The sequence below is a fragment of the Panthera pardus genome, unplaced genomic scaffold (assembly GCF_024362965.1).
Source record: "Panthera pardus isolate Hobbes unplaced genomic scaffold, ASM2436296v1 HiC_scaffold_27, whole genome shotgun sequence".
NCBI lineage: Eukaryota > Metazoa > Chordata > Mammalia > Carnivora > Felidae > Panthera > Panthera pardus.
In genome coordinates, this window is record NW_026526843.1 from 88,661,562 (window position 1) to 88,688,902 (window position 27,341).

General features: G+C 40.1%; 2 protein-coding genes across 15 annotated transcripts in view; one reads left to right on the forward strand and one right to left on the reverse strand.

The window, feature by feature from the left end:
* Nucleotides 1-27,341, forward strand: part of CASK (calcium/calmodulin dependent serine protein kinase) — a 232,040-nt gene that overhangs the window by 64,411 nt on the left and 140,288 nt on the right. The window lies entirely within an intron of this gene.
* GPR34 (G protein-coupled receptor 34) lies at nucleotides 17,024-24,482 on the reverse strand. Of its 2 annotated transcripts, XM_019417330.2 has the most exons (4): nucleotides 24,362-24,482; nucleotides 23,764-23,857; nucleotides 17,844-18,703; nucleotides 17,627-17,739 (listed from the first exon to the last, which is right to left on the reverse strand). In XM_019417330.2, the coding sequence occupies exons 3-4, from the start codon at nucleotides 18,622-18,624 to the stop codon at nucleotides 17,660-17,662; spliced, it is 861 nt and encodes a 286-aa protein (XP_019272875.1). In that variant the 5' UTR covers nucleotides 18,625-18,703; nucleotides 23,764-23,857; nucleotides 24,362-24,482; the 3' UTR covers nucleotides 17,627-17,659. The 2 variants fall into 2 exon arrangements, with proteins under 2 accessions (XP_019272874.1, XP_019272875.1); XM_019417329.2 differs by having other exon boundaries at nucleotides 17,024-18,703.

Genomic DNA, 27,341 nt, shown 5'->3' on the forward strand with positions numbered 1-27,341 from the left:
ATGGTTCATTTGCAATTCATCTTTACCAAGAATAAAGGGAAAGAAAACCCAGACTTTTCTTACCCGTAGCAGCTTACTAGAATCAAATTATCATATAACCAGAACAGAACTTCATGATCATCTTTGGGAAAAAGCCTTTGTTTTAAGGATAAAGAGTTGAGGGTGGGAGCAGTGCACTGTGAGTACAGACTGCGCCCAGGGGTTTGGATCCCAGCTTGGTTACCAAGTGAACCTCTCCATTGTACTTTGAATTGCCCCGTGTGGTCCTCCATTCAGATTCAAAGTAGTATACATTGTTGGAGCATTTCTTAATGGATTTGGAGAATACTGGAAAGTGCCAGAATCCGAAGACCAAATATTCCTTGGATAAAATGAGTAGTTCTATTATGATGTAAAGAATGGTGAAACCAGTTTTATAAAGAAGATGGTTATTAATGAGTCTGTGGACTAGTAACTAAATGCAAGCTAAGTGCGCACCAGACTTGCATCACACATTTACCCTTCCTTGTGTCAGTGAAACCACTGGGAGTCTGAGAATGGAAACAGAAATGTAATTTCGTCAAGCCTGAGCACTTCAGTTATCGGTAAATCTTCACTCAGAATTAATAGAAGTACCTTGCCATTTCTCATAACCCCCAATGCATATCTTATTTCATGTTGATTGCACAATCCTCCCTAATGTTTGCAAATTGTGCTCTCTAAAACAAAAGTGAGAACTACCTGAGTGGATTTTGTCCTGCTGCTGTTCTTTGTAATGCTTGCCCTCACTTCATTATGAACAGTGACTCATCCAGAATTATATGGCCATTGATTGCACAGTAATTTGGACTCTGGAATTCCTATCATTTTTACTTCAACAACTTTTCATGTTCCAGGAAGGAATTACTTAGAACAACAAAAAAAAGTTTGAAGTAATTTAGAGAAGAAAGAATGGAAGGGGAATGCTGTGTTTATAAGCAATTGAGAGAGAATTTTAATATTACCACTTTGAGGCTTAAGCACCTTTAGTCCAAGAAAAAGAAAATGTCCTTGCTCTCCACAGCCTTTCCTTCATTGTCCCCAAACTCAGTAAATGGTACCATCACCTCCTCAGTTATTCAGGCGAAAAACCTAGGAATCATCCTCGATTCCCCTCTTTCCTTCACATCTCACATCCAGTCAATTCCTATAGCTTCCACTACCACCACCAGTATTAGCCACATCGCATGAAAGCTTATTATGTGCCAGGCATTCTGGTCTGTGTTTTACATATTCAATCTTCACAATACCCTGTGAAATAAGTAGTATGAAATATATTTAATTTAAAGGTGAGGAAAACAACCTCAGAAAATGTCACATAAGTTGCATGACATCACGTAGCCATCTGTCCTCACTACTTGGTGGCTGGCTTACACACACACACCCAGCAAGTGATTGGAGAAAAGAAGACCATAGATGCAATGTCTTTTTTTTTTTTTTTAATCTATCTCTAAAATCAACATTGTCACTTCTGCAGTATTATGTTGGTCCCACAGAGCCAGCAGTGATTCAGTGTGAAGAGGTAATTAGGAGGTGATGATCATTGGGAGCCATCTTGGAAGCTGGCTACCACAGGATGTCAGTCAACCATTGGACCAGGGAAGAGTCAACTTATTAAAATAATTGTCAGGCAACTGATCATTTATTGAACAAGAATGCCTGGATGGATGTACGTTTTGCCATTTCTTCCTGTCTTGATTTTTAGTGCTCTGTATTAAACAGTGCAATTCATTTAATGAATATTTATTGGAGTTCCTACTTTGTTTCTAGTGGTGTGTGGAAATTCAAGAGTGATTGAACAAGCAAGCCAAGAATTCAGATTAATATGTGATGTGTGATACAGACTTTAAATGCTCTACAAATTAGCAAAAGGAGAAAACAATCATAATGGTTCTGAAAGGCCAGAGGAACTAGAAGGAAAGAGAACACGTACTAAGCAACATTTCTGTGCTAGGTACTGGGCAGAGTAGTTTACATAGGAGAGCTGTAGCAATGAGTGGCAGAGGTCCCATTTTATATGTGAGGAAACTGGGTCTCAAAGAGGTAAATAATATGTTAAATAGCATGCCCAAGGTGACACAACTAGTAAATTAACTTGAAAGCACGTGACTTTTTTTTTTTCTCCAATCTCATCCTTTGCCTTAGAAAGCAGGAATTACTGGTCTGTCTTGGGGGTCAGTTGTACCTGGTGTTACTTATGGGTAAGGAAACTGAGGTCAAGTTTTGAATACTTTCTAAAGATATTTTTTTATGTTTGTTTGTTTATTTTGAGGGTTGGGAGGACAGGGGCAGAGAGAGAATCCCAAACAGGCTCCACACTGTCAGCATGGAGCCCAACGCCAGGTTCGAACTCACGAAGCATGAGGTCATGACCTGAGCCGAAATCAAGAGTCAGACCCTTGGGGCGCCTGGGTGGCTCAGTCGGTTAAGCGTCTGACTTCAGCCCAGGTCATGATCTCACAGTTCGTGGGTTTGAGGCCCACTTCGGGTTCTGTGCTGACAGCTTGGAGCCTGGAGCCTGCTTTAGATTGTGTGTGTGTGTGTGTGTGTGTGTGTGTGTGTGTGTGTGTGTGTGTGTGTGTCTCCGCCCCTCCCCCGGTTGTGCTCTCTCAAAAATAAATAACATTAAAAAAAAAAAACAAACAAGAGTTGGACACTTAACCACCTGAGCCACCCAGCCACCCCACAGTTTTGAATACTTTTAACTTTGTTCAGACAGGGTTTCCTATTCTAGGCTCTAAGGTAGCAGAATTGACTATGGAAGAAATCAAGTCCTATTTTTTAGTCTTTGCAAACTTTGGACTTCAAGCTAATTTTTAGCCATTAATAACAGTATAAATTCTTTTTGATTGAGGTGATTTTGAATTCCTTAATGGAAACATAAGGACTTTTAAAACTTCTGCTTTTCTAAGAAATACTACAATTGGTAGGAAAATGTAAATATTAGAGAATACTAAATTCACAAAAACATGACTTGTCAGGCAGAAATTTCAGGGATTACAAGTGCTCTGTAAAAGTGGCCCCTTGGACTTTTCTCATTCAGGCCACCAGGAGTTTTCTTTGGTTCTCATTCATCTTTCCCATTCATCCCTCTTCAAAGTTGTGCTTCTGTACTCCAAGTGCAAATACTCTTGTCCGGCACTTCTAATCACTTCCTACATCATTTGCCAAACACTGATCTCCTAGATGTTGTGCTCTGACCTTTATGATTTACTTCTTGAGGTATTAGAGTAGTTCCCCCAGAATATAAGCCCTGCCTTGTGCTAAGTTTCCTGCTTTTGACATATTCGTGTATCAAGTGAATGTTTCACCCCAGAATTCGTGTGGAGAGTCGTTCGGCAAGAATGGTTCAGAGGGCAAGCATGTGGTAATTGATTTTGACAACCCATGGTGAGCTATATAAAGCAACGGTGCATGAGACTTTTCCAGACTCACATGGATTAGAGGGATCAGGATTAGGGTCCCTTACCAATTCCCCTCAGAGCCAGAACCCAGAGGACACCAGACAGCTCACTCATACCTGAACCTCTGTGTTTCAGCCAGACACTTATTTTAGGTTAGGGTCTAAACTGGCTTTAGTTAGCCTTTTTTGAGTACTCTTTCTGGCATCAGGAGTTCAAGCAACAGGAGGCTGGTGTGCAGGAAGAGAAGGTAGGCCTAACTTACGTAGTCTGTGTTAAAACATCATGTTCAAAAGATAAGTAGTTCTCCCAAAGGGGGGCGGTGGAAGCCTCTTATCCAGTTCAGTGCACACCCAAGCCAGTGGTTACCTTTAGGAGGAGTGCAGCACAGACCTGTTACTCAAAGCTGTGGTTTGTTCAATGCTTGCTGAGCCCCCTGCTCCCTTCAGGATGTGGTGTCTGGCCACAGCCGCATCTCCAGGGTGCTGTTCGCTGGCCCCCGCTGCTACAGCGAGCAGCTGTTCTTGCGGCCGGCCCACCCTTAATCAGGGTGTAAAGAGCCTCTACTTTGAGGAGCTGATTTCTCAGCAAATTGTGGGAGTATTTCCCTCAAGAACAACTTCAAAAACAGCAGAAATTACGGTCCGGAGTTGGGAAGTTGATAACCGCACAGAAAAGTGATGAGCTTTGTAAGAAGGGTCCAATGACAAAACATAAATGGACCTACTAATCAAAGTTTCATTATATTTGGCTTTTGCCTTTTCACGTAGGTTTGCATGCAGTGGCTAGACATGGTCTTCTAGAAAGGCACACCACGGAAACACTGTAGCAGTCTCGGTGGCAGTCCTAAGAATTAGAAAGACCTAGGGGCACCTGGGTGGCACAGTCGGTTAAGCATCTGACTTCAGCTCAGGTCATGATCTCACAGTTTGTGAGTTCGAGCCCCGCATCGGGCTCTGTGCTGACAGTCTGGAGCCTGTTTCAGATTCTGTGTCTCCCCCTCTCTCTCTGCCCCTCCCTTGCTTGCACTCTGTTCTTTCTCTCTCTCTCTCTCTCTCTCTCTCTCTCTCTCTCTCTCTCTCTCTCTCTCTCAAAATAAATAAAAACATTAAAAAATTAGGAAAAAAAAAAAAAAGGAATGACCTCAGAGGTGGCAGTCGGAAAGTAGATGGCAAATCAGGTTCAGGGAAGGGAAGAAACTTCAGCATCAGATTAGATGAAGCAAAAAGTATTTTTGAGGGCAGTCACATTTTGAATTTCAACATCTTTGAGTGACTTAAGGTTAATTCACATGCTTCTGAGCCTGCCGTACTTTTTTTTTTTAAGGCTCTTTGAAAAGCCAAAAGTAGATAGAAAAATTCCTGAAAAGGAAACATTTGATGATAGAATTCTAAAAATAATTTAGGCCATCAGATTGCCGCAGGTACAAAACACATACCCACACCTACGCCCTGGGAAACAGTAACTTGTATTGCAGGGAGATTTGGGGAATTAAAAAGGCAGAACTCTCACCACTGTCCCTTTCTTCCCAAGACCAGGGTTTCCTGGCCACTTTATTACCAATCATTTCTTCTGAATTTCTAGATACAGTTGTCTTGAAGTGAAGTCCCCTGCTCCACATCACTTCTTGTCCTTATTCAAGGGGCAAGAAGAGAGATGTGAGGGGAAGGCGAGGTATAGTTGGGCACCTGAGGTCTTACCTCCAGAAAACCTACAATAATAAATGGCAGCCACCAAAGTGCTTTTTATATATATTCATTCAATTGTTAAAATATCTCTGAGATAGATACTATTATTACTACCATTTTCTAGATGAGGAGATTTAGGCCCATAGAAGATAAATAACTTCCTGATATTAATATAACAGCTATAGCGTAGGGCTTCGATTTGGATGCAGGCAGTGTGACTTCAGAGCCCATATTCTTACCTGCCACCAGAATCTGGTTTATTGTCTTCGATAAGGTGACCAGGTATCCCCAGTGACCCAAAAATGTGTTGCACTTGTATATCTGTTTGCAGTTTTCAATCTGGAAATTTATTAACTCCTGCCAACTCCCCATTATAAAGATACATTTTCCCCCTTTGTAATAGGTAAGTAATCTGAAGGTCATATTTTGAGCCTCTGTGAATGTATTGTTTCCCTTTCACTTAGTTGATTTTAGCATTCACTGATGATCCTTGCCCAAATCAGTTCTTACATTGATGGATGCATCTTGATAATATTTTGATGGACGCAGATATATTGAAGTAGTCATTTCAAGGCATCACTCTAAACAAGTCTTGGTGTTGAGATAATTCTCCAACTGTGCTATGTGTTGGCATAGCTTCTGATATTACCATGTTTTCTCTTCTTCCCTGTCCTCCGTCAAAAACCAGCCTAAAATGTATTGTTTTAGTAAACCAACAAATAGAGTGTTGAAGCCGGGAAACATAAGTTCTCTTGAGTGCCATACCTCCAGAAATACCAGTAGTGAAAATTGGAAAAACAAACAAACAAAAAACACAAGGTTAAGTGTTCATGCACAAGTCTGTAACTCATTTCTTTGGCAGTGCTTTGGCCAGCAGAGGGCAATGTATTACCAGCCCTAGTTAAACCTCTCTTGTAATTAAAGGCTGAAACATGAGCTGCCCATATTGCTCTATTTTCCAGCTAGAAATGTAAAACAATTTAAAAGTTTAGTTTTTTTAAGTTCTAACAACATGATAAACTTCAAACTTTATTTGACTAGCTGAACAGCACTTTAAATGTGATAGAGTATAAGTAATTGTATGGACAGAGATTTCTGTCCTTAAGATGAAAACCCATTACCACTCATCTGCCTTTAATAGGGTACATCCTGTGAGGACCTTTTGGTTTTGAAGCAGTGATTATCACAAGAGTCACCTTTGTAGAACATTCACAACTACAATTATTCTGGTAGTAAAAAGAGTCTGACATTTTAGTATGTGAAAGTTGTAATCATTTAGTTTTATTTAGCTTTTTTTTTTTTTTTCTTAATCCTAGCAACTCATGGACATAGTTTTAAAAGTTAAAAAATATTGAAATGCTAGGTGCGTGGGTGGTTCCATTGGTTAAGCATCCGACGTCGGTTCAGGACATGATCTCACGGTTCATGGGTCCAGGCCCCTCATCAGGCTCTGCACTGACAGTGCGGAGCCTGCTTGGTATTCTCTCTCTCCCTTTCTCTCTGCCCCTCCCTCACTTGCTGCCTCTCTCTCTCTCTCAAAATAAATAAACTTAAAAAAAATAAGGACTACTGAAAGGCTTATAATGAAAACATGTCTATTAATAAATGTAACTTAAAGCATATTTCACCTAATGAAGAAGGCATAGGTGAAGTCACTGTTCTCCTCCCCTGTAGTCCTTCCTCCTGTGGGCTTAACAAACTCTACAGATCTTTTCATCTAAGACATCCCTAACCAGGTGGCTGGCTTTTCAGTTCTCTCCATCAGGGGGTACATATGCTTCTTTGTATGTCTGAGGACACATGGTTTGTTACTAAATCTTCAGTAACCTCCCCAGCCTACAGTAGTTTGGAAAATAGCTATCTCCGTCTTCGTCACAGACACAGCTTTCAAGTAAAATAACTCAAGGCATTGCCTCTTTTGTTAATGAAATTACTTACTGTATCTATTGTCACCTCATTAGAAACAGGACAGATACTTTTCTATTTCTATTTTATATGCACCATGTCTTCATTGCTGCATACCAAGCCACCCCCAGACTTGACAGCTTATGACAACCATATGTTCCCTCTTCAGTTCTGCAATTTGTTCTGGGCTCAGCTGGGCAGTTCTTCTGTCAGTCTCACCTGGGGTCATTCCTGTAGTTCTGTAGCCTCTTAGTCATTTGAGACTGGATGGTCCGCGATGACCTCACTCACGTGTCCAGAGCCTCAGCTGGGATGGCCGTGCACACTGAGCATCTCTCTCTGTGTGATCTTTCCACTGGGTTTATTTATAATGTGATGGTCTCAGGCTTCCAAGAGGACAAAACTAGACGCTGCAAGGCATCTTAAGGTTTTGCTCAGATGTCCTACAACATCCACCACATTTTATTGGTCAAAGGAAGTCACAATAGCTGCCCAGATTCAAGAGGTGGGCAAAGACTCCACCTCTAAATGGGAGGAGCTGCAGGGAATTTCAATCTACTGTTTTTAAGCTACCGCATTTTTTTAAATGTGCTTGCTATGGTAACGTTTTGTCTTGATTTTTGTATTTTTTCCCCAAAAGTGTGTTTGCGTTGGCTCTTTCTCTGGGGGTTAATACATTATTACCTCAGAGTCCATGGTTTCTTGGGCAATATTTCAAAAAGAAAAGTTGAGTTTACTTTGCAAAGAGGGTGCCCACTGTGTCCCACTTTGGTCTTGGAGCTGTCATTTTGTTTTGATTGTTTCTTATATTGAAAAATACATCAAAAGTATCATGAATCCATGCTGTTTCTTGTGTACTTCTTATCCCTTTCCTGATTCCAGAATATTAATCCAGCTTTTCAGTAAAACTAAAATAAAAGCCCATTCTCACTAGTGTGATCCTGAAAGCTGGATAAATTCATCACCCTTTCCAATACCGAAGCCCAATAGGGTGTGGAAAGATGGATAAGTGTAACTCTCCCCTATGGTAGCTTCCTCCCACCCTGCCGCCCCACCGACCCACCCACCTACCATGCTGGGTTGTAGTTGCTACTTATGGAAACTGTCAGACCAGGAGACCCACATTTAGTTACTTAGCTGATTCCTCTCACTCGTTGCCCCATATATTTGGAACCGTGTAATCAGGCCCCATAGGAGCTGACCCTGTGTGTTCCAGTGTTTTTCAAGACTCGCTGGCCACAAAGGGGAACTGAATATGAACATGCATGCAAACCTCATCAGTTCCCTTTGCAACCAGCTGAAAGTTGTTTTTGATATAGAGGAAACAATGTTTTTCTTTTGAGTACCAAACAATTTCCACGCAGACCTGAAGCATTTCTGCTTCTGTGACAGATCAGGGAACACACAAAAAAGAAGATGGCACTAAGTTGTGAGGAAGGCAGTTTAAAGACAAAGTAGGAAAACAGAGCAAAAACTGAATTGAGGAAGAGAAAGAGGTGCTGCCGTATGCAGGAAAGGAACAAAGCAGAGGTGGGGGATTGGGGTACTAGAAAATCTTAGAGAACATGAGAAGAGGCAGGAACTGTAGAAAGGAAATGTCTATAACAGGAAAGGGGCTAGAGTAGCATTGCCAGCAGTATTAACAGAAGTCAGTAAAATCTTTTGGTCCAGAAGTTTGCCATTAGATAAAATTTGAAAATATAACTGATTAGAGTGATTATCATTCCCACCCAAGTTCATGCTAGGAAGCCAGGTAGGTTTATAGGAAAGATGCCTTGTCCCCACCTCAGAATGCAGTGTGGTAACTTGTTGGGCCACTCGGATTACCAAACAAAACCAAGGGTCAATAAGAAAGCAGAGAAACCTAAGCACGTAACATAAAGGTCTCTTAAAAACTGAGAACAAACTGAGGGCTGTTGGGGGGTGGGAGGGAGGGGAGGGTGAGTGATGGGCATTGAAGAGGGCATCTTTTGGGATGAGCACTGGGTGTTGTATGGAAACCAATCTGACAATAAATTTCATATATTGAAAAAAAAAAAAAAGGTCTCAAACTTCCTAGAATACACCAACTCACTTTAGAGTTTAAACAGTTTATCTAGCGATAGAAATGCCTACTACATGCTGAGCAAGAGACCTAGGTCAAATTCACGACAAAAGAAGATTGAGGGAAACTGCTTGGGGAGCATTGACCGTACATCAAGCAGCCTCCCGACCCTCCCCTGCCCGCCCCCTTCAACATACACACATCTGAGTAGCCCCAACGACGTTACTGTAGTGGCACATATGGCACAGCTAGATCGCAGGTGGCCCCTGCTTGCCACGCAGGCAGTTAATGTTCTGTAAGACCCAAAACTTCTATTAAAGGGATCTAGGGATGCCTGGGTGGCTTAGTCGGTTAAGCGCCGACTTCGGCTCAGGTCATGATCTCACGGTTCATGAGTTCGAGCCCCACGTTGGGCTCGGTGCTGACAGCTCTGAGCCTGGAGCCTGCTTCTGATTCTGCGTCTCCCTCTCTCTGTGTTCCTCCCCTGCTCTCTCTCTCTCTCTTAAAATAAATAATAAACATTAAAAATTTTGTTTTAAATAAGGGGATCTGAAGAACATCTAATCCAAACTTCATTAAATACTTAAAATTCTCTGCTACCTTCCCAGCCTGCTGGGGATCCAAACTATATTGAAACACTTCTACTAACAAATAACTCACTGGCTTTCTATTCTATGTGAGATCTGTAATTATTAGAAAACCCTGTCTTACGATCTGGAGAAACACGCTGCTTACAAATCCCATCCTTCGCTAATCCTCTTTCAGCTTGCTCCCTGAAGCTACACACGCATGTTGTTGCTCTAACATCTTTCCTTTAGTCTTCTGCTTTAAGGCAACATAATCTCATTCGTTCACCTGGTTTTCTGGGATCCTGCAAGGTGCCCTCACTGTCCTCTTCTATTTGTTCAACATTCAGAGTATGGTTCTGACTAGCGCAATACCAGTCTGTCGCCACTCTTGTCCTGGACATTGCTGTTATTAATGAAATCTGAAGTTAAATGATTACCCTTTGTGAGTTTCTTCCCCCCACCTCATTTGATCCAGATCAGCTTCCACTGTATACCTTTCAAGTTATGATGTTCACCTTCACCTTCTGGCCATTTGAGTATTTGGATGACATATTGAATGTTTCCTCCTGACCAGGTAGATTTATTAACTCACTCAGTCCTCATAACAACACTATGAGTTAGGTACTCCTTGTTTTCTCAGTAGAAGAAAGAGAGTTTGCCCAAGGTTGCATAGTAAGTGGTGGAGCCAGAAATTGAACTAGGGCAGTCTGGCTGCAACAGCCAACTTTCTAACCTGGCTGTTACAGTGACTCTCGGTTCTATTATTTATTACTGTTTAATGTCACTGGGCCAAGAAGACCTATTGGATCCAGCCCCACCATCATCCCTGCCAGGGCCTTACTGATGGGATGATGATACTGCTCCATTGTTCAAGACTCTTCTCTGGGACTCTGTTTGGATGGTCAGAACCAACATCTTCTATGTTAATACATTTAAAGGTCACTCCCTGGCCTAGGAGACTTTCTAGGCTTTCAAATCATTTGCATATCTATGCTCAGATGTTTGCATTTTGTAGTTTAACTCTCAGAAAAGATTTCTGTGTTCTCAGGGTGCCTCATTTGGACTCTGTTTATGACTGTAATGCCAAGCTAATTATAATTTCCTCTGCAAATTCCTTAGCATGGTTTTTGAGAGATGTATATCAAAGGGCCAGGGTTCATCTAGATTTTTTATTAGCAAGTTTCTTCAAAGCAAAAGAGAAAAACATCTTAACTTTGTGATGTCTGGCAAAAGAAACCATAAACAAAGGACAAGGTAAGGCCCATGCAGATACAAGTGATTTACAACCCACGTAAACAACAAAAGATTAGTATCCAGAATATGTAAAGAAGTATTTCAACAATTTGAAAGAAAAGAGTAAAAGATAAGCAACTAACTTAAGGGGTAAAAGGGGAGAGGCATAGACATGAACCAGGCCATTTACCCAAAAAGAAACCTGAATGGGGGGAAGGGGGAAGCATGAGATGGTGTTCCATTTCATTTGTAATCAGGCAAGCACGAATTAAAACCACAGGGAGATACCATTCACACCTACCAGACGGACAAAAGTTAGTAAATCTGACAAAACTAAGTATTGGGAAACAAGAACTCATGTCTTGCCTAGTGGTGGGAGAGGTATACAAATTGGTAAAATCCCTTTGGAGAGCAGTTTGTCACAACAGAGATAAATTGAGGATGTGCATACCCTTACAACCAAGCATTTCTACTTCTAGGTGTGAACCATAGAGAAATTCCACACTTGTGCACAGAGCATATAAAAGACTTCACTTAACCCTGGTTTCTCATAGCGAAAAAGTGGAAACCACCTAAGGGCCCATTGTTAGGTAAAATGGAGAATTGAACTGAACTATTGTTTGTTCCCACAGTAAAATACTGTGTATCAGTGAAATGAATAAATGAGGCCTACATGTATCAACATAAATATAAATTGAGTGAAAAGTTACAAAGAGGTGTAGTGATAACATACTATTTGTATAAAGTTTAATAACAAATCTAATGCTTATTGTTATACATGCCTATGTGACACAAGTATACAGATACACATCAGAATGGTACGTTGTAACTTCAGGAAAGAGGATACCTCAAGATGAGCTTTAGTGAAGCTAGCTTTTGGGGTTATGTATGGGTACAAGAGAACAGTTAAGAAATAGGACAAGTGTCAACATCTGTTAAATTTGGGTGATGGCTGCTTGCTGCTTATGTTTTTTTGTATGTTTGAAATGTTTTAGAACTAAAAAAAAAAAAAAATGATACATGGAATGATCAAGCCAGAATATAACCGTAGCACTTAACTGTTAATCCTGAAATAATTGTATGACTTACTAAAGCAAAAAGAGATTCTATGCATCAGCCACACCTGTATTCAAAGCACAATTAGAAACCTTTATCCAGGATGTTTGGGTGGCTCAGTCGGGTAAGTGGCCGACTCTTGATCTCAGCTCAGGTCTTGATCTCAAGGTCATGAGTTCAAACTCTGTTTTGGGTTCTGCGCTGGGCATGAAGCCTACTTAAAAAACAAAACAAAAAACATTTTTCAAATCTCATGTTATGATAGTTCTTCATGCACTCTTAAGCAGAAGCAAAATTAGTAAGGGTGAGATGGTCTAAAATTTGATTATTTTCCCCAAACTTTATGCTTTTTTACTAGATTATTGTCCATGTTTCAGGCAGAGCTTTCACAGAGTGTGCAAATGTGCCATAGCTAGAAAACCAGTCTTTAAGATTTTGGCTTTTGACATCAGACAGTTCTGATGAGTGATAAACAGAATTATTTGCCCCAAATACATGTTGCCAGTTTATGGTTAGTTTGTTTTTTTAAGACATCTCAGTAGTTAGCCATTGTGCTTGGGCAGAATGAAATGAAAACAAAAAGCATTGTCTTAGCAGAGACCATGTCTGTGGAGTAGAAGTCTACTAACATCCCGTCATATGTCAAAGACCGTTTTACTTACATGACTGCGGTAGAGATAAGATGATAATGTGTGTCCAGCACTTAGTATAGTAGAGGGCACATAAACATGTCTTACTTTGCTTCTCATTTTCTTGCATGTGAACTTGAGAGGGGGGAAATAAGAGGCATCGCAGAAGTTTAGGACAAACCTAGCACTTCCTTTCCAGCTCTGAATCGGTTGTTACCACCAGCCAGCCAGCCCCCTCATATCTTCATCTGCAAACCAGACTGCATTGAGGCACTGCAACAGCCATTTAGTGGTGTGTGTTCTCAACTGGGCCATGTAGCCATGAAAAAAGACATTGCATCATCCAACGTGAGAGTGTGCCTTCGTTTCTATCTCAGTTGTTAGTTCAGGGTACATTCTGACTTTTGAATGCTTTCTTCTGATCAAAAATAGAAGTTTCTTTGCAAGTTATGTTGTCTGTTGGTGCCTGACATAAGAGGCTCTCCTAAGTAGATGTCATCCTCTGTTGTGAGTATTTCTCCCACTTTGTGCTTTTGCTTTTATATTAGTTTGTGGGGTTTGATCACAAAAATAGTAAGTGTGCATTTTCCCTATAGTTATTTCTCATTTTGTTAATAGAAGGTTCTTTCCCATCCACAGATGAGTTAGTCACTTACATATTTTTAAATCTTTTATTGATTTCATTATTTACATCTGACAGTCTAATCCACTTACAGTTTTTGGTGTGGAATGAGGCGAGGCTGTAAACTGAATTTTGATTTTAAATAAGCACAGCACTATTTATTAACCCATCCCTTCCTTCCCCTGTGCCCTTTGTGATGTTTCCTTTATTTGCAGTGGTTCTCCCTGAGGGAGGAAAGTGTATCACAGTCACTCAGGAAGCTTTTCAGAAATCCTCTTAACCCCACTTTGGACGATTCTAGTGCATCTTGAATACCAGAATCTTTGGCCGCCCTCTGATTATCCCTGCCCCTTCTCTTGTGAGAGCCATTAATTATGTCATATAATCTACTCCTGTATCATCAAGGGTCTGCTTAGAGATGTGGATTCTGTTCCACTGATAACCGTACCCTTGGACCTGCTGCACAGTGCTCTTCTTATTGAACGACATGAATGCATTTTAATATCTGGCCAAATAAGTTTCCATTCATATTTCAAAAACCTAAAAAATAGCCTGTTAACATGTTTCTGCAAAATCCAGGTTGCCTTTGGAGAGAACTCTATTTCATGTTGTTTTGCTCTTGTGGGTAACTTGCAGTAAGGCTTTGCTTCACAGAGTTGTAATTATCTTAGTTCTACTTTTATATCAGCAGGACTGAAGAATCCATTTTAAAAGAAGTTGAAAATAAAGCCTTCTGTACTTGAACAAAATTTCCTTTTTCTGTTGACCTGATCCTGGAAATTCAACCATCATTAAACCCAGCTCTGCATGGAATACTTTTCCAAAATGAATAGCAATACTCAGCATTTAGGCCTCAGTGTGGCAGCCAGGCAGTTAAGTTTGCCCTTGTTTAGTTTTGCATATGTGAGATGCTATTTAGAAACTTGTTCTGAATATCTTTTGCAAGGTGAGGATATGTATATACCTCGGAATTTCCTTTTTCTGTATGCTTCTAGAGCTAAACCTTGGGTTGGGGAAGGTAGGGACAAGTGCTTCCTGCTTGCAAACACTAATGCTCAGTAAGAAATAAAAGATTATATATAATAAATAGCCTTAAATTTGGTAAGCCAGTAGCATGTTTTTCTAAAAATTTACAAACATTCTCAGGATTCAGTTTACTATAAAGCATATTATTAGTGAAACTTCTATCAATAAACAAAATCTGTTATAAGCTTATGCACAGATTGACTTTTATCAAAATTTATTTTACTGAAAATATTATACCACAAATTAATTCAGTGTTGTAATTTTCCATTTTTTTTAAAGAACGCCATTGTACAGGACTTTGTATAGGGATCATCTCATTTAATATAAATAATGAGACATCTTCTAGAACTATGAGTGTATTTATATTTCTTTTAATGTTCATAAAACTAATAGTAATGTGATTTAAGCATCCAAACTGTATGTTTACAATAGAGACACGAAGGGGTATAAAATGTATAATGTAACGTAAAAGAATTTTTTACATTACATTACATTATAGTAATGTAAAAGAAAATTTTTTTAACTTTGAGAACATGAGGGGAAATTCATACTGTCATATTTTAAAACCATACAAACAGAAATGCTGAATTTCAGTTTGGTGGTATTTGCTAATAATGTCAGAGCCAAGTAATACAAGTTTTTTCTGAGCTAATTTTTCTGCAAATTTCAATTTTCTCAAATGTTTCTTGTTTCTTAAATATAATTCCACTTTGACCTGTTCTTTATTCAATCAGTTGTGTGTACTTACTGAAATATGGCTGTGCACTAATTGTATACAAGGCAAATCCCATTAAAACTTATTCAACCCATGGGGCAGGCACCTGGGTGGCTCAGTAAGTTAAGCATCCAGCTTCAGCTCAGGTCATGATCTCATGGTTTGTGAGTTCAAGCCCCGCATCGGCCTCTGTGCTGACAGCTTGGAGCCTAGAGCCTGCTTCTGTTTCTGTATCTCCCCTCTCTCTGTCCCTCCCTCCCTCCCTCCCTCCCCCTTCCTCCCTCCCTCCCTCCCTCCCTCTCTCTCTCTCTCTCTCTCAAATAACATTAAAAAAAAAAAATTCTATTGGGGGCACCTGGGTGGCTCAGTTGGTTGAGCATCCAACTTCGGCTCAGGTCATGATCTCATGGTTTGTGAGTTGGAGCCCTGTGTCGGGCTCTGCTGACAGCTCAGAGCCAGGAGCCTGCTTTGGATTCTGTGTCTCCCTCTGTCTCTGCCTCTTCCCCACTCACACGTTGTGTCTCTTTCTCTCAAAAAATGAATAAACATCAAAAAAAGTGTTTTTTTTTTATTTAAATTCAACCCTAACAAAATTCTTCATACTCTTTAATACTGATTTCTCAATGAGCAGCCCACCTGAAGTTTGAAGAATTATTCTAACTATAAGAAATTCTCATACTCTGTGACAAACTTATGAATGGATCTTTGGAGTTTGTCATAACAGGCTTTTACATATTTACTCAATAGCATTCTGATTCTATGTGTGACCAAAAAAACTGAACACATGCTGGACAAACTTTTAAGAATGCTTCCTTTAATGACATCTCCTGATTCCAATTGTATGATGCTCTGTGCAGTTATATCCAGATACACCAAACAAGAAAAAAACGAAATACACCCACATTTTCAATTCTGTTAAGCACCCCTTCCCTCCCTCCTTGTCTCATTCATCCACTCATTCATTTATTCAGCGGATACATCTCAGTGTGCCTTGCAACACACTAATCTCCCAGGAGCCCTTTTGATAAATAAGACCCCTTTCTCTTGGAGCTTAGTCTCCAGTTAGTTTTGAGCATACACGAAAATTTCAGAACTTGCTTCCTTTAATTCTAATCTATAATTTTGTTTTCTTATAAAATATTTCAAACACTCAGCAATATGCCAAAAATAATATGACAGATACCCAAGTACTATCACAGAGGCTTAACAGACATTAACATTTTGCCATGTTGGCTTCAAATCTCTACAGCTGCAACCATTAACCTTAAGTTGGTGTGTTATGTTGTGTATATTATGCACATTTTGTTGTTACGTATCTATAGATCCATAAATAATGTGGTATTTTATGTGTTTTTGTGTTTTACATAAATGATTTCACATGGTATATACCCTTTTTGCAGTTGGGGTCTGGGGAGGGTGTTTTTTATTCAACATTGTTTTTTGTTGATTCTCCATGTTGATGCATGCAGGTGTAGTTCTTTGAAGCACTGTGTAATACTCCCTTTTGTGAATAAGCCACAGTGTATTTCTCCATTCCTTTGCTGATGCATACTCAACTTTGGTCGTTTCCAAGCTTTTGATGTTATCAACTAGTAGTTCACTGAGCATGATTATGTATGTTTTTTTGTGAACATGCTTGAGTGGTTCTGTCCAATGTATACCTAGTAGCAGACTTGATGGATCATAAGGTGTGCATATCTTCAATTTTACTCCAGTAAAGTGTGGTCCAAGATGGCAGAGTCATTCATAAATCTGCTTTAAGGAAGGTGGGGGTTTAAGTCCTATTGCTAGGCTATCAAATTCTTAGCTTATCTGTTCTTTGACTTTATTGTACAGTATTTAAATTCTATTTTATCTAAGCAGTGATAGATAATAAATGTTTTCAATTTTTAAGTAGAATTTTATTATGTCATCTATTATGGAGGTTCAGACATAAATGAATACACTAGCAAATTATACAGGCTTTTTAAATGAAAAAGAACATATTTTCTGACATGTTGTTGGTCCTCAAATCATTTATCTTTTAAAAAAAAAACTTTATTTATTTTGAGAGAGAGAGAGAGACAGAGTGCACAAGTGGGGAAGGGGGAATTCTCTTCCTCCCCCCTTCCCCAGTTGTGCACTCTGTCTCTCTCTCTCTCAAAATAAATCGTGACCAGACGTTTAACCGACTAAGCCATCCACGCGTCTCCAAATCATTTACCTTTGAAACACACTCTAATATTAAGTGCTTAATTTTGAGTAACTGCTTTAGTGACTTGAGAAAGTATGATATTTTAATTATTCTGTTGTTAAAACTATAAATTTCACTTAACTCTATAATCTATGTTAAGAGTGTTAACAACATGTTTTGAAAAGATTTTACATGCAGATTTAAAATCTAGTGATGAGTATAAGCTTCTCTTGCCCTTGAAATATTTTACAACTAAGCAAATGAAATATCACAAATATGCAACAAGCTTTGAGCACATCTGAGCTTTGCAAATGCTAGAGCTTTGTTTCATAGGTTTTAGTTCTTCAAAGTATTAAGATGTTGTATTTTCTCATTCTTTTTAATGTGTTTACTTCAAGTGATTTAAGAAGGAGACTGAATTTTAGCTGCAGCAGATGTATCATGCAGGGAGTACCCTGGTTTAAATTCTGACGTGCTTTCACTTCTGCTCGCTTCCCCTTGAAAGCGTCTAGAAAGAAGCTGGCACATTATTTTGCGGATGTTACTGGACATCAGGAAATACATGACTGGGTCTAAGCAACTATTGAAAGACGAGAAAACCAGCATGATCTCGTTGGTTTTGTGAACGATTTCCTTCCAATAGCAAGGTGGATTGTTTAGCTGTGAAAAAATATAGACAAATCGGAAGGCATGATACGGAACAAAACATATAGTAAAAATGATGAGTACAATAAAGGAATTCCGAGCTGTGGTGGCATATTTACCAGAGTTGGGAAATTTGGACCTCCTTTTAGAAATCCTCAGCAGATTCTTGCCGATCTTAATATATGAAAGGATTATTAGTAAGAAAATTAGCCAGAACATTACCACAAGAATGAGGTTAAAAATTGCTTCTCCCTTGGCATTCGTCCTCTCTCTAAAATGGAAGCACATTGTGGAATTATTGGAATCATGGCCTTCTTTCTTAGGGGCTAATATAATCATAGCTAGAAATCCAGCAAGAGCAACTGTCCATACTATACAGCAAACATAAATACTTTGTTTGGTTGTTACTGCCTTCCGTTGTTGTATGGACCGATTGATTTTTATGTAGCGATCCAAACTGATGAATCCAAGCAAAATAATGCTAATGTACATGTTCATATAAAATAGTGTTCCCACAGCCCTGCAAAGGATCATATTGAGTGTCCACTTGTTCTGGTTAATGTGATACATTATGCGGAAAGGCAGGCAGAAGATCAGTAAGAGATCTGCAATGGCTACATTCAGTAGGTAAATCTGAATGGAGTTTCTCTTGCGGTGGATACCCAGAAATACATAGAGGGCGATTATGTTTCCAACCAGTCCCACGATGAAAATAACAGAGAAGGATACTGTTAACACGCTAGAGAGCAGTTTCTCATCCATGACACAGCCAGTATCTGATGTTCCTGACATGGTGTGTGGCGTTGGGATGCTGTGATTAGCTGTAAAGTTCACTCCCTGAGAGGACCAAGGCCAGCTGTAGGCCGAAGTGGTTGGCATTGTTACGGCGTGACTTCTCATTGTCTGGTGTAGGGATCAAAAAGTGAAGGTGCTAAATGACGTGTTCCTTGTGTGTAGCTTTGGTATCTTCAGAATTTTCCTACAAGGGAAAGCAGCATTGAGTTATTTGCCATTTTAATAAGTTACTTTAAGCACAAATAATAAACGATATATTTTCAGATGGGAGAAACTTTGAGTATCTGCACTATGTATGTAGCAGCAGCATGGTACCACAACTCAAGCAGTAAGTGTACTAGAGTCTTAGGGAATGTCCTGCTCTAACCTTTCCTATGGCTGTGGTATATGTTCAAGGTTTGTTTTATTTAACTTGCCGTATGGAGTTTGTTATGGGAATAGAGACAGACGTATGGAGAAATGACAGCTCATATTGTTCAAAGATAAGGGTCCATTTCCCGAAAGGTAGTTACAGCCATGAGTGAGCTGGGCCCACTGCTGACCCCTGCCCAGCTCCCTGCCTTGACTCCTTCCCTTGTGTCTGGTATCCGTTCATTTGGGCAAGGATTGCCACACAGCATATGACATAAACTGTGGCAGTCTTCTGTCCCAGGGGGGGAATAGAAGAAAGAGTCCTAAATTTCTTCCTTTTCAAGCTAAGACCAAGTTGGGCATATTAAAATCATTTGCCTGCGAGCTATGCAGACCCAAGAGAGCAGAACACCTGCCCCCTCAGACAGACTCTTGTAACAAGGTAGCCAAACAAAACCAAGCCGGGTGGCAACGGCTGCCAGTTAGTTGAGACAGATAGTCTCCTGACCCGGAAGCATAGAGTGATAGTACAGATGGGAAGCACGATGTGCATTCCAAGATTCTGAAACAACTAACTGCAGCTTACTATGCCCCAGTTTAGGTCATTTGCAACTGTCACTCGAACCTTATAAGAGTGTGTGTGAATTCCACTTGTTTGCCGCAGCAGAGAATGTTAGCAGCGCCACCTATTCTTGGCTCCTTCCTGGGCATTGAGTGCAATGAAGCCCTCAGTCTGAGAGGCCATCATAAGGAGCTAGAAGACATGAAGAGAGGGTCCCAGGAGGTCTCAGAGTGACTGCCCCATTTCTCTACAGCAGCATCTTAGCAGGTGTAACACAAAGACATTCCGAGCAAGGTTACCAAAATCAGACCTGACTAACTCTGTGACCTTGGTCACACCAATTCATCTTTTCTAAGCCTCAGGTTTCTCATCTGTAGAAATGCACAATGTGTATGAAGAACTTAACCCCGGGCACATAAAAGTACTCAATGAAAATTAGTTTTAAAAAAAACAAAACACCTGGGTGCCTGAGTGTCTCGCTCAGTCAGTTGAATATCCAACTTCGGCTCAGGTCACGAACTGAGTTTGTGAGTTCAAGCCCTGTGTCAGGCTCTGTGCCTGCTTCAGATTCTGTGTCTTCTCTCTCTCTCTCTCTCTCTCTCTCTCTCTCTCTCTCTCTCTCTCAAAAATAAATAAACATTTAAAAAATAAAAAAAAATTTTTAAAAACCACCTTTGGGGGATGCCTGAGTGGCTCAGTTGGTTGAGCCTCCAACTCTTGATCTCAGCTCAGGTCATGGTCCTAGGGTCATGGGATCAAACCCTGCATCAGGCTCTGAGCTGAGCATGGAGCCTGCTTAAGATTCTCTCTCCCTGTGCTCCTCTCCCCTGCTCATGCACATGCATTCTCTCTCCCCCACCCCCACCACTCTCCCCCATTCACACTCTCTCTCTCAAATTTATATATATAAAAACACCTTTGGACTAATCTCATTTTAGTAAATATTTCATACCTGGCTAAGTACTGCATGGGAACCAAAGGTGAACAAGTCCAAGATCCTGCTCTCAGGAAACATTTTTGTAGGCATGCACATTCAAATTCTGAATGCTATATTGTAAAGTGGAATTGAATGAAAATAACTTCTGGATGTGACAGGGTACGCAGAGAAATACATTTGGAAGAACTTAGCCTTTCTTAATATTCCACCTATAATTTGATCAAGAAGAAACCATATAGTCGAGGGTAAAATTCCAGTTTAAAATTTTGCTAAAGAGGGAAAATTGATTCCAGGGAAGAAGAACTGGCTGGTGAAGAGGAAGTTATGTAATCTATCTCTGGTAAGAGCCTGTCTCCACAGTTCAGGTCAGTGGAGGGAGGGAGGCAGGCGGACCCAGTCTAGTCTGTCCTGTGTCTCAACTGCAGGAACCAATTTCAGCAAAGTTTATAGAAACTTACATGCATGTATCTGGTGATCAGAAATTCTAAAAGGAAAGGGCAATCTAGGAAGAATGGAAGCCGATAATGCAATCTAGATTACCAGGAAGAGGAAAAGGGTGCCTGAAGGAGGAATTTGCATTGTATGGTTAGGTGGGAAGCTTGCTGCAGCTTGGGTAGAAACCTCCCATGGCCACTGATGAAAGGGAATTTGATGGCAAGTGACTTGACTTTAAGAGCTCAGATAGCCAAAATGCCTGTAAAAACTCATCTGTAAGTAGTTCTTTTTTTTTTTTTTCCTTCTTCCATGCCAGATCTTAAACTCCATTAGGATTGGGAACCAAGTCTTTTTTTTTTGTTTGTTTGCCTCTGTGTAGCAAGTGCTTAGCACAATAAATATTGCTGAATGAAAGAGGGAATTTAGTAGAAAAGCAGGTGGAGTTCTACATGTGGACAGCAAAATCAGCTGTTCAAGTACAGGAAGAGCTTTGACTGCATTAAGAAACAAAATTGCATTTGACCAAGGTTGCTGGGTTGGTAGTATGATGCGCCTACAGCAAAAAGTAACCCCCTTCTTTGGTTGAATTCACAGATATGGAATGTCTTAAGTGGAGATTGTCACCAGTAACCTGAAGGTTGTCACTACTAGTCCTGAACTGGAATACAGCCATTTCATCCTAACATCACACTTAGAAACTGCCACAGACCACATGGGGAGAAAAGCCCAGATTATGTCATAGGAGCGGAGCTGAAGAAAGTAGGCACCTTACCCTAGGAGATATAGAAGAGACTGTCAGTGGCTCTCAATCCTGAGCTGCAATATTAGAACCCCTTTGAGGGCTTTTTAAAGATACCACTGCCTGGCTCCAGCCCCAGATCTTCTGATTTAATTGATCTGGAATGGGCTCCAGGCAATGGTTTCCTTTAAAAGCTCCTCAGGGGATTCTAATGTGCATCGAGAATTGAACCCTTGAGCTAGATGGCTGACCCATTAACTAATATTTATTTAGCAGTTGCTGTGTACCAGGCAGTGTGTTAAGCACGTTTATATTCATTTACATATCCTTATATTAAACTTGTGAGGTAGGTATTACAAAAGAGACAATGAGAAATCAAGAGGTTGTGAACTTTACCCATGACCACACAATTCTTTAAATGGCAGTACCCAAGCTGGGACTCAGATCTGCCTACCTTTTAGGATCCATGATCCCTAACCTCACTCCTCCTGATCACCTATGAACAGCATTTTCTTTTTTAATTCTGAGTTCTGTCAGCAGTATTTAGACATGATTCCTTCAACATTATCCACATTGGCAATTTTTTTTAAGATTTTTTTTTTAAGTAATCTCTACACCCATTGTGGGGCTCAAAGAACCCCGAGATCAAGAGTCATATGTTCCACCGACTGAGCAGTCCAGACACCCCTTAAAGATTTTATTTTTTTAAGTAATCTTTACACCCAGGGTGGGGCTTGAACTCATAACCCCAAGATCAAAAGTCACATGTTCTACTGACTGAGCAGCCAGGTAGCCCCTCACATTAGCAATTTTAAGAAGAGGCTATACCTTCTAGCTTTACTTCTTTGGAAAAAGGTATTAATCTTTTCATTTGCCCTGTCCATTAGAGTAAGTAAAGAAGTCCAGAGTTTACACAATCACAAACCATTCATCAGAATGTTTAGTTTCAAACTTACTTCTAGGCCTGAAAGCCATAATCAGGATGTTTCTAGAAAGCTGTTAGCACAAAAAACTTTCTGGTTTTGCTTTATTTCAAGCCTAAAGAAAATAAAGTAAGGGGAGCCTGATGGCTCAGTTGATTGAGAGTCCAGCTCTTGATTTCAACTCAGGTCATGATCTCACAGTTCATGGAATTGAGCCCCACGTCTGGGCTCTGTGATGACAGTGGGGGGGGCCTGCTTGGGATTTTCTCTCTTTCTCTCTCTGCCCCTCCCCATGCATGCATGCATGCTCTTGCTGTCTCTCAAAATAAATAAACATTTTTTAAAAAAAGAGAAAATAAATGGGGCGCCTAGGTCGCTCAGACGGTTGAGCATTTGACTTCAGCTCAGGTTATGATGTCATGCTTGTGAGTTCGAGCCCCATGTTGGGCTCTGTGCTGACAGCTTGGAGCCTGGAGCCTGCTTCAGATTCTGTGTCTGTCTGTCTGTCTGTCTCTCTCTCTCTCTGCCCCTCTCCCGCTCGCGCTCTCTGTCTCTCAAAAATAAACATTTTAAAAAAACGAGAGAGAAAATAAAGCAAAAGCAATGCATTTGTTTAAATAGTAATAGTAGCCATCATTTAGAACCATGTATTAGATGGCTAGTGTCTAGTCATCTATTAACAAATTAACAGATTAGATTCTGTTTTACACTTAATGGGCTGATGTTTGCCCTCCTTTCAATGTGTCCCATCACTCACTATTCTTAAGGCCATCTGTTGATGTATTAAAAACTACTTATTTGATAAGAATGGCCAGTAAGGACAAGAAACAGAGCACTGTGTTCACATAGTGGACTAATTTCCCAGTGGGGTATTGAGACTCCTGTGCTATATTGAAGTCACAATGGTTTCCTGATAGTAGATGGTAAAGGTTTTTTAAGTGTTGTTACTTGACAAATCCTGAAGCTTGCCATGCTGTGTTAGTGCTGCATTTGTAGCCGGTACCACCAACCCCTTCCGATAGTCTTCATCTGGCTCACGTAGGAGCTTCTGTACTGGAGGGCAGCACCCTACAGGTTCCGCTGGTGGCCTCGAATAAGCAAAAGCTTTTTCTTTTCTTTTAAGTTTGCATTTATTTAAATAATCTCTACACCCAACATGGATCTTGAACTCACAAACCTGAGATGAAGAGTTGCATGCTCTTGTGACTGAGCCAGCCAGACAATCCGAGCAAAAGCTTTTTGAATGCATTCTGGGTACGTTTGTGAAAACATCACATCGCTCTGTTAAAATACATACCTATTTGGCAATAGTAGCAACCTTTCACTGTTTGTAGTCTGACTTGATAGTGACCGGATCCCTCAGGCCATGCTTCAAAAAATTGCACTGATTGCTGCATACAGAATAAAAATCAAAAGCATGTTGCTTAGGAAATAATACAATTAGTAGTACATTCGATTTTGCTATAAATTTAACAGTAGAATAAAGTACAACCATTGAAACTAGGGAGTCAGCATAACCATAACGTTAATAAGTGATAGATCACTTCTACCACATTGGAAATAAAATTGGTTGCTTATGAAAATAACTTTCAGTCAACTCAAGTGGCTCTGCAGGTCTTTATGGCAGAATGCAAAAGACAGTGTAAAGCAGTGTGACCGCATCGATAGATGAGCTTCAGTCCCTGCAGTGTCCTCAAGTACTTCAAGTAACTAAGAAGACAGCCTCATTTTAAGTCAAACCAAGGCAGAGGTCTCATTCGAGCACCTTACTCAAGGCTCCAGAAAGCAAAGTGGTCCTAGTCACCACGAAGCCGCTTTCACTTTTAATATTCAGAGAATCAAATTTTAACTGAAATAATGGATCATTTCTATAACTGAAATCAAGGAGTACTCACAGTTCAGGCTCTCTTGCAGTAAAGGAGCAGAGCCCCAAGCTTCCCTAAACACAGAGACTCTTCTTTATGTGTCAGCTGGGTTCTCCATCCGGTGGTGGTTCACTTGGTTGAGGTTGTCTTTTTATATATTTGCATGTGGTAATCAGGCTGTTTCCCCCCCACCACCACCCCTTTTCTTTCTTTTTTCGATATGATACCCCTCTGAGTCCTTGTAGAAATGTTAACAAAGAAAAAAAAAAAAAAAGCCAGCCCACCAGCATGCAGCAACTTCATGTTTAAGGTCAGTCAACATTCCTTTAGAACATTTTTTCTATGCATACCTTTCACCTTGGCAGTTGTAGGAAGTTTTCCCTTATCCTCCCCAGATAAAGAAGTTTTATGAATTCTAAGCAGAAATACACATTTTCTGTTTTTCCTAAGAAGTGATGCATAATATGCATTGCATTTGCTGTTTCTTTCGGGATTCACTTTAGAAATTAAGCTATTCACAGAAAATGGCGTTCCTGTATTGAATTCCCCTAACATCAGTAACGAATTATTTTATTCTTTTTTTTTTAAGTTTTGGGGTTTTTTTTTCAACTTTTATTTGACCTGTACATTATTTTAGTGTATTTTCATGCATACCCTGAAGATCTTGGATTTATTTTCTAAAACACTCTTACAATTTTGGACGAGATGAGATTTGGGATCGTATCCTCCCCTTTTTATCACTGTGACAGACTCTCCCAAGTAAATTGACATATCTCCTATCTTCTACAGAAAATAATGAAGGAATTCTGCAGTTTTTGTTTTGGTCCCAATCCAATATTTATGACTGTCTGTCTATCTCTATAACTGCTGGCCTTGCAGTTTCGTGGCATTTCCTTTTTTTGTTGTCATCCGAAACGAAAGATTAGTTTTTATCCTCCCCATAATTGTCACCGTGCAGCTTTACTTATGCTAAATAACATTTAACTCACTGGGCTTTATCTAACATTCTAATTATATCTGGGTACTTACACACTTCTGAACCCGTATTCTCCAGAGCTTTTGCTTTGTTATAAATATGACACATGGGACAGAATATTTTTAAATTCTAGAATGAAAATATTTTGTAGCTTTTACTTCCCCCTTAGAACTCCTGAGAAGGAAGAAGATTACTGTGTTGGTCGGGCAGGAATTTCATGTGTGTGCGGTTTAAAAAAAAAAAAAGGTGTAATATTAAACTTGCTATCTTAACAATTTTTAAACATACAATCCAATACTGTTAAGTATATTTATATTATTGTGCAGCAGATCTCTGGAACTTTTCATCATGCAAAACTGAAACTCTGTCATCACTAAATACTAATTCCCTTTCCCTGCCCTTGGCAATTACTTTTCTATTTTATATGATTTTCACTAATCTAGATCATTCATTTGAGTGAAATGATACTGTATTTCATTCTTTTATGACTGGCTTTTTTCTTTTAGCATAATATTCTCAAGGTTCCCCCATGTCATAGCATGTGACAGGACCGCCTTCTTTCTCAAGCTGAGTAATGTTCCATTGCATGTGTGTATCTCTCGCATTTTCTTTATCCATGCATCTGTCAGTGGACATTTGAGTTGCTTCCACCTCTTGGCTATTGTGAATAAAGCTTCAGTAAGCGTGCTATGCAAATATATTTTGGCAGAATTTTTTTTATGACTTAAATAGGTGTTTATCTATTAGCATTCTATTTCACTAAATCTAGCGTAAATCTTTTTATATTATACTAGCAACCTTTCCACACCTAAGCCTCCCATTTCAAAATACTAACCCTGTTTTCATCTTCAGTGCCCTGGTGGCCCTACTATGACCAGATTTCAGTGCACATACGGTCCCCAACTTACAGTGGCTCAACTTCAGATTTTTCGGCTTTGCAGTGGTGCAAAAACCATGTGTGCTCAGCAGAAACCACACTTCGAATTTTGATCTTTTCCCAGGCAAGCGATATGTGGCGCCAGCAGTGTTGCCGGCAGTGGCGGCGAGCTGCAGCTCCTGGCTGGCCATACCGTCTCAAGACTCAACAACCGATACGCTTACAACCATTGTATACCCATGCAAGCATTCTCTTTTTTGCTTTGGATATAGTATTCAATAAATTACATGAGATATTTAGCACATTGTTATAAAATATGCTTTGTGATAGATGAGTTTGCCCAACTAGAGGCTAACGTAAGCGTTCTGAGCATGTTTAAAGTAGGCTGAGGCTAAACTATGGGATTTGGGAGATTAGGTGTATTAAATGCCATTTTCAACTTATGATATATTCTTTTCTTTTAATGTTTATTTTTGAGAGAGAGAGACAGACACAGACAAAGTGTGAGTGGGGGAGGGGCAAGAGAGAGAGGGAGGCACAAAATCTGAAGCAGGATCTGGGCTCCAAGCTGTCATCACAGAGCCCGGCGCGAACCCACGAACCGTGAGATCATGACCTGAGCTCAAGTTGAACGCCCATCTGACCAAGTCAACCCAGGCACCTCTCAACTTAATGATATTTTCAACTTATGATGGGTTTATAAGGACATAACCCCATTGTATATTGAGGAAGATCTGTAATCTTTTTCTAGTTCTTCCTTTACATGAGCTTTTTCCTATTCATTCTGAGCTTTCTACTTTCTGTCTCTGTTTCCTCTTCCTCCTTTGTTGGTATCTTAGCCTGTTATTTATATATAGAAAAGCATAAATAAATGGATACATTTGTCTGGTACCATCTATCACTGATTACCACCATCTTCTCTTTATCTAAGTCCCAACCCTGGTTAAGTTCAGCCCACCACCTACTCCAGACCTGAACCTTGCTGGTTAACATGAAGACTACTAGGTACAAACACCACAGTCGTGTTGATGGGTCTCTCTTCACGTTAATGACCACAAACCTCAAGTGGGCTCCTGTGTTGCCACCAGTCCTGCTGTATTTCCTTAGTGTGGTGGTTCTCAGAACATGGCTTCCAGACCAGTAGCATCAACATCACT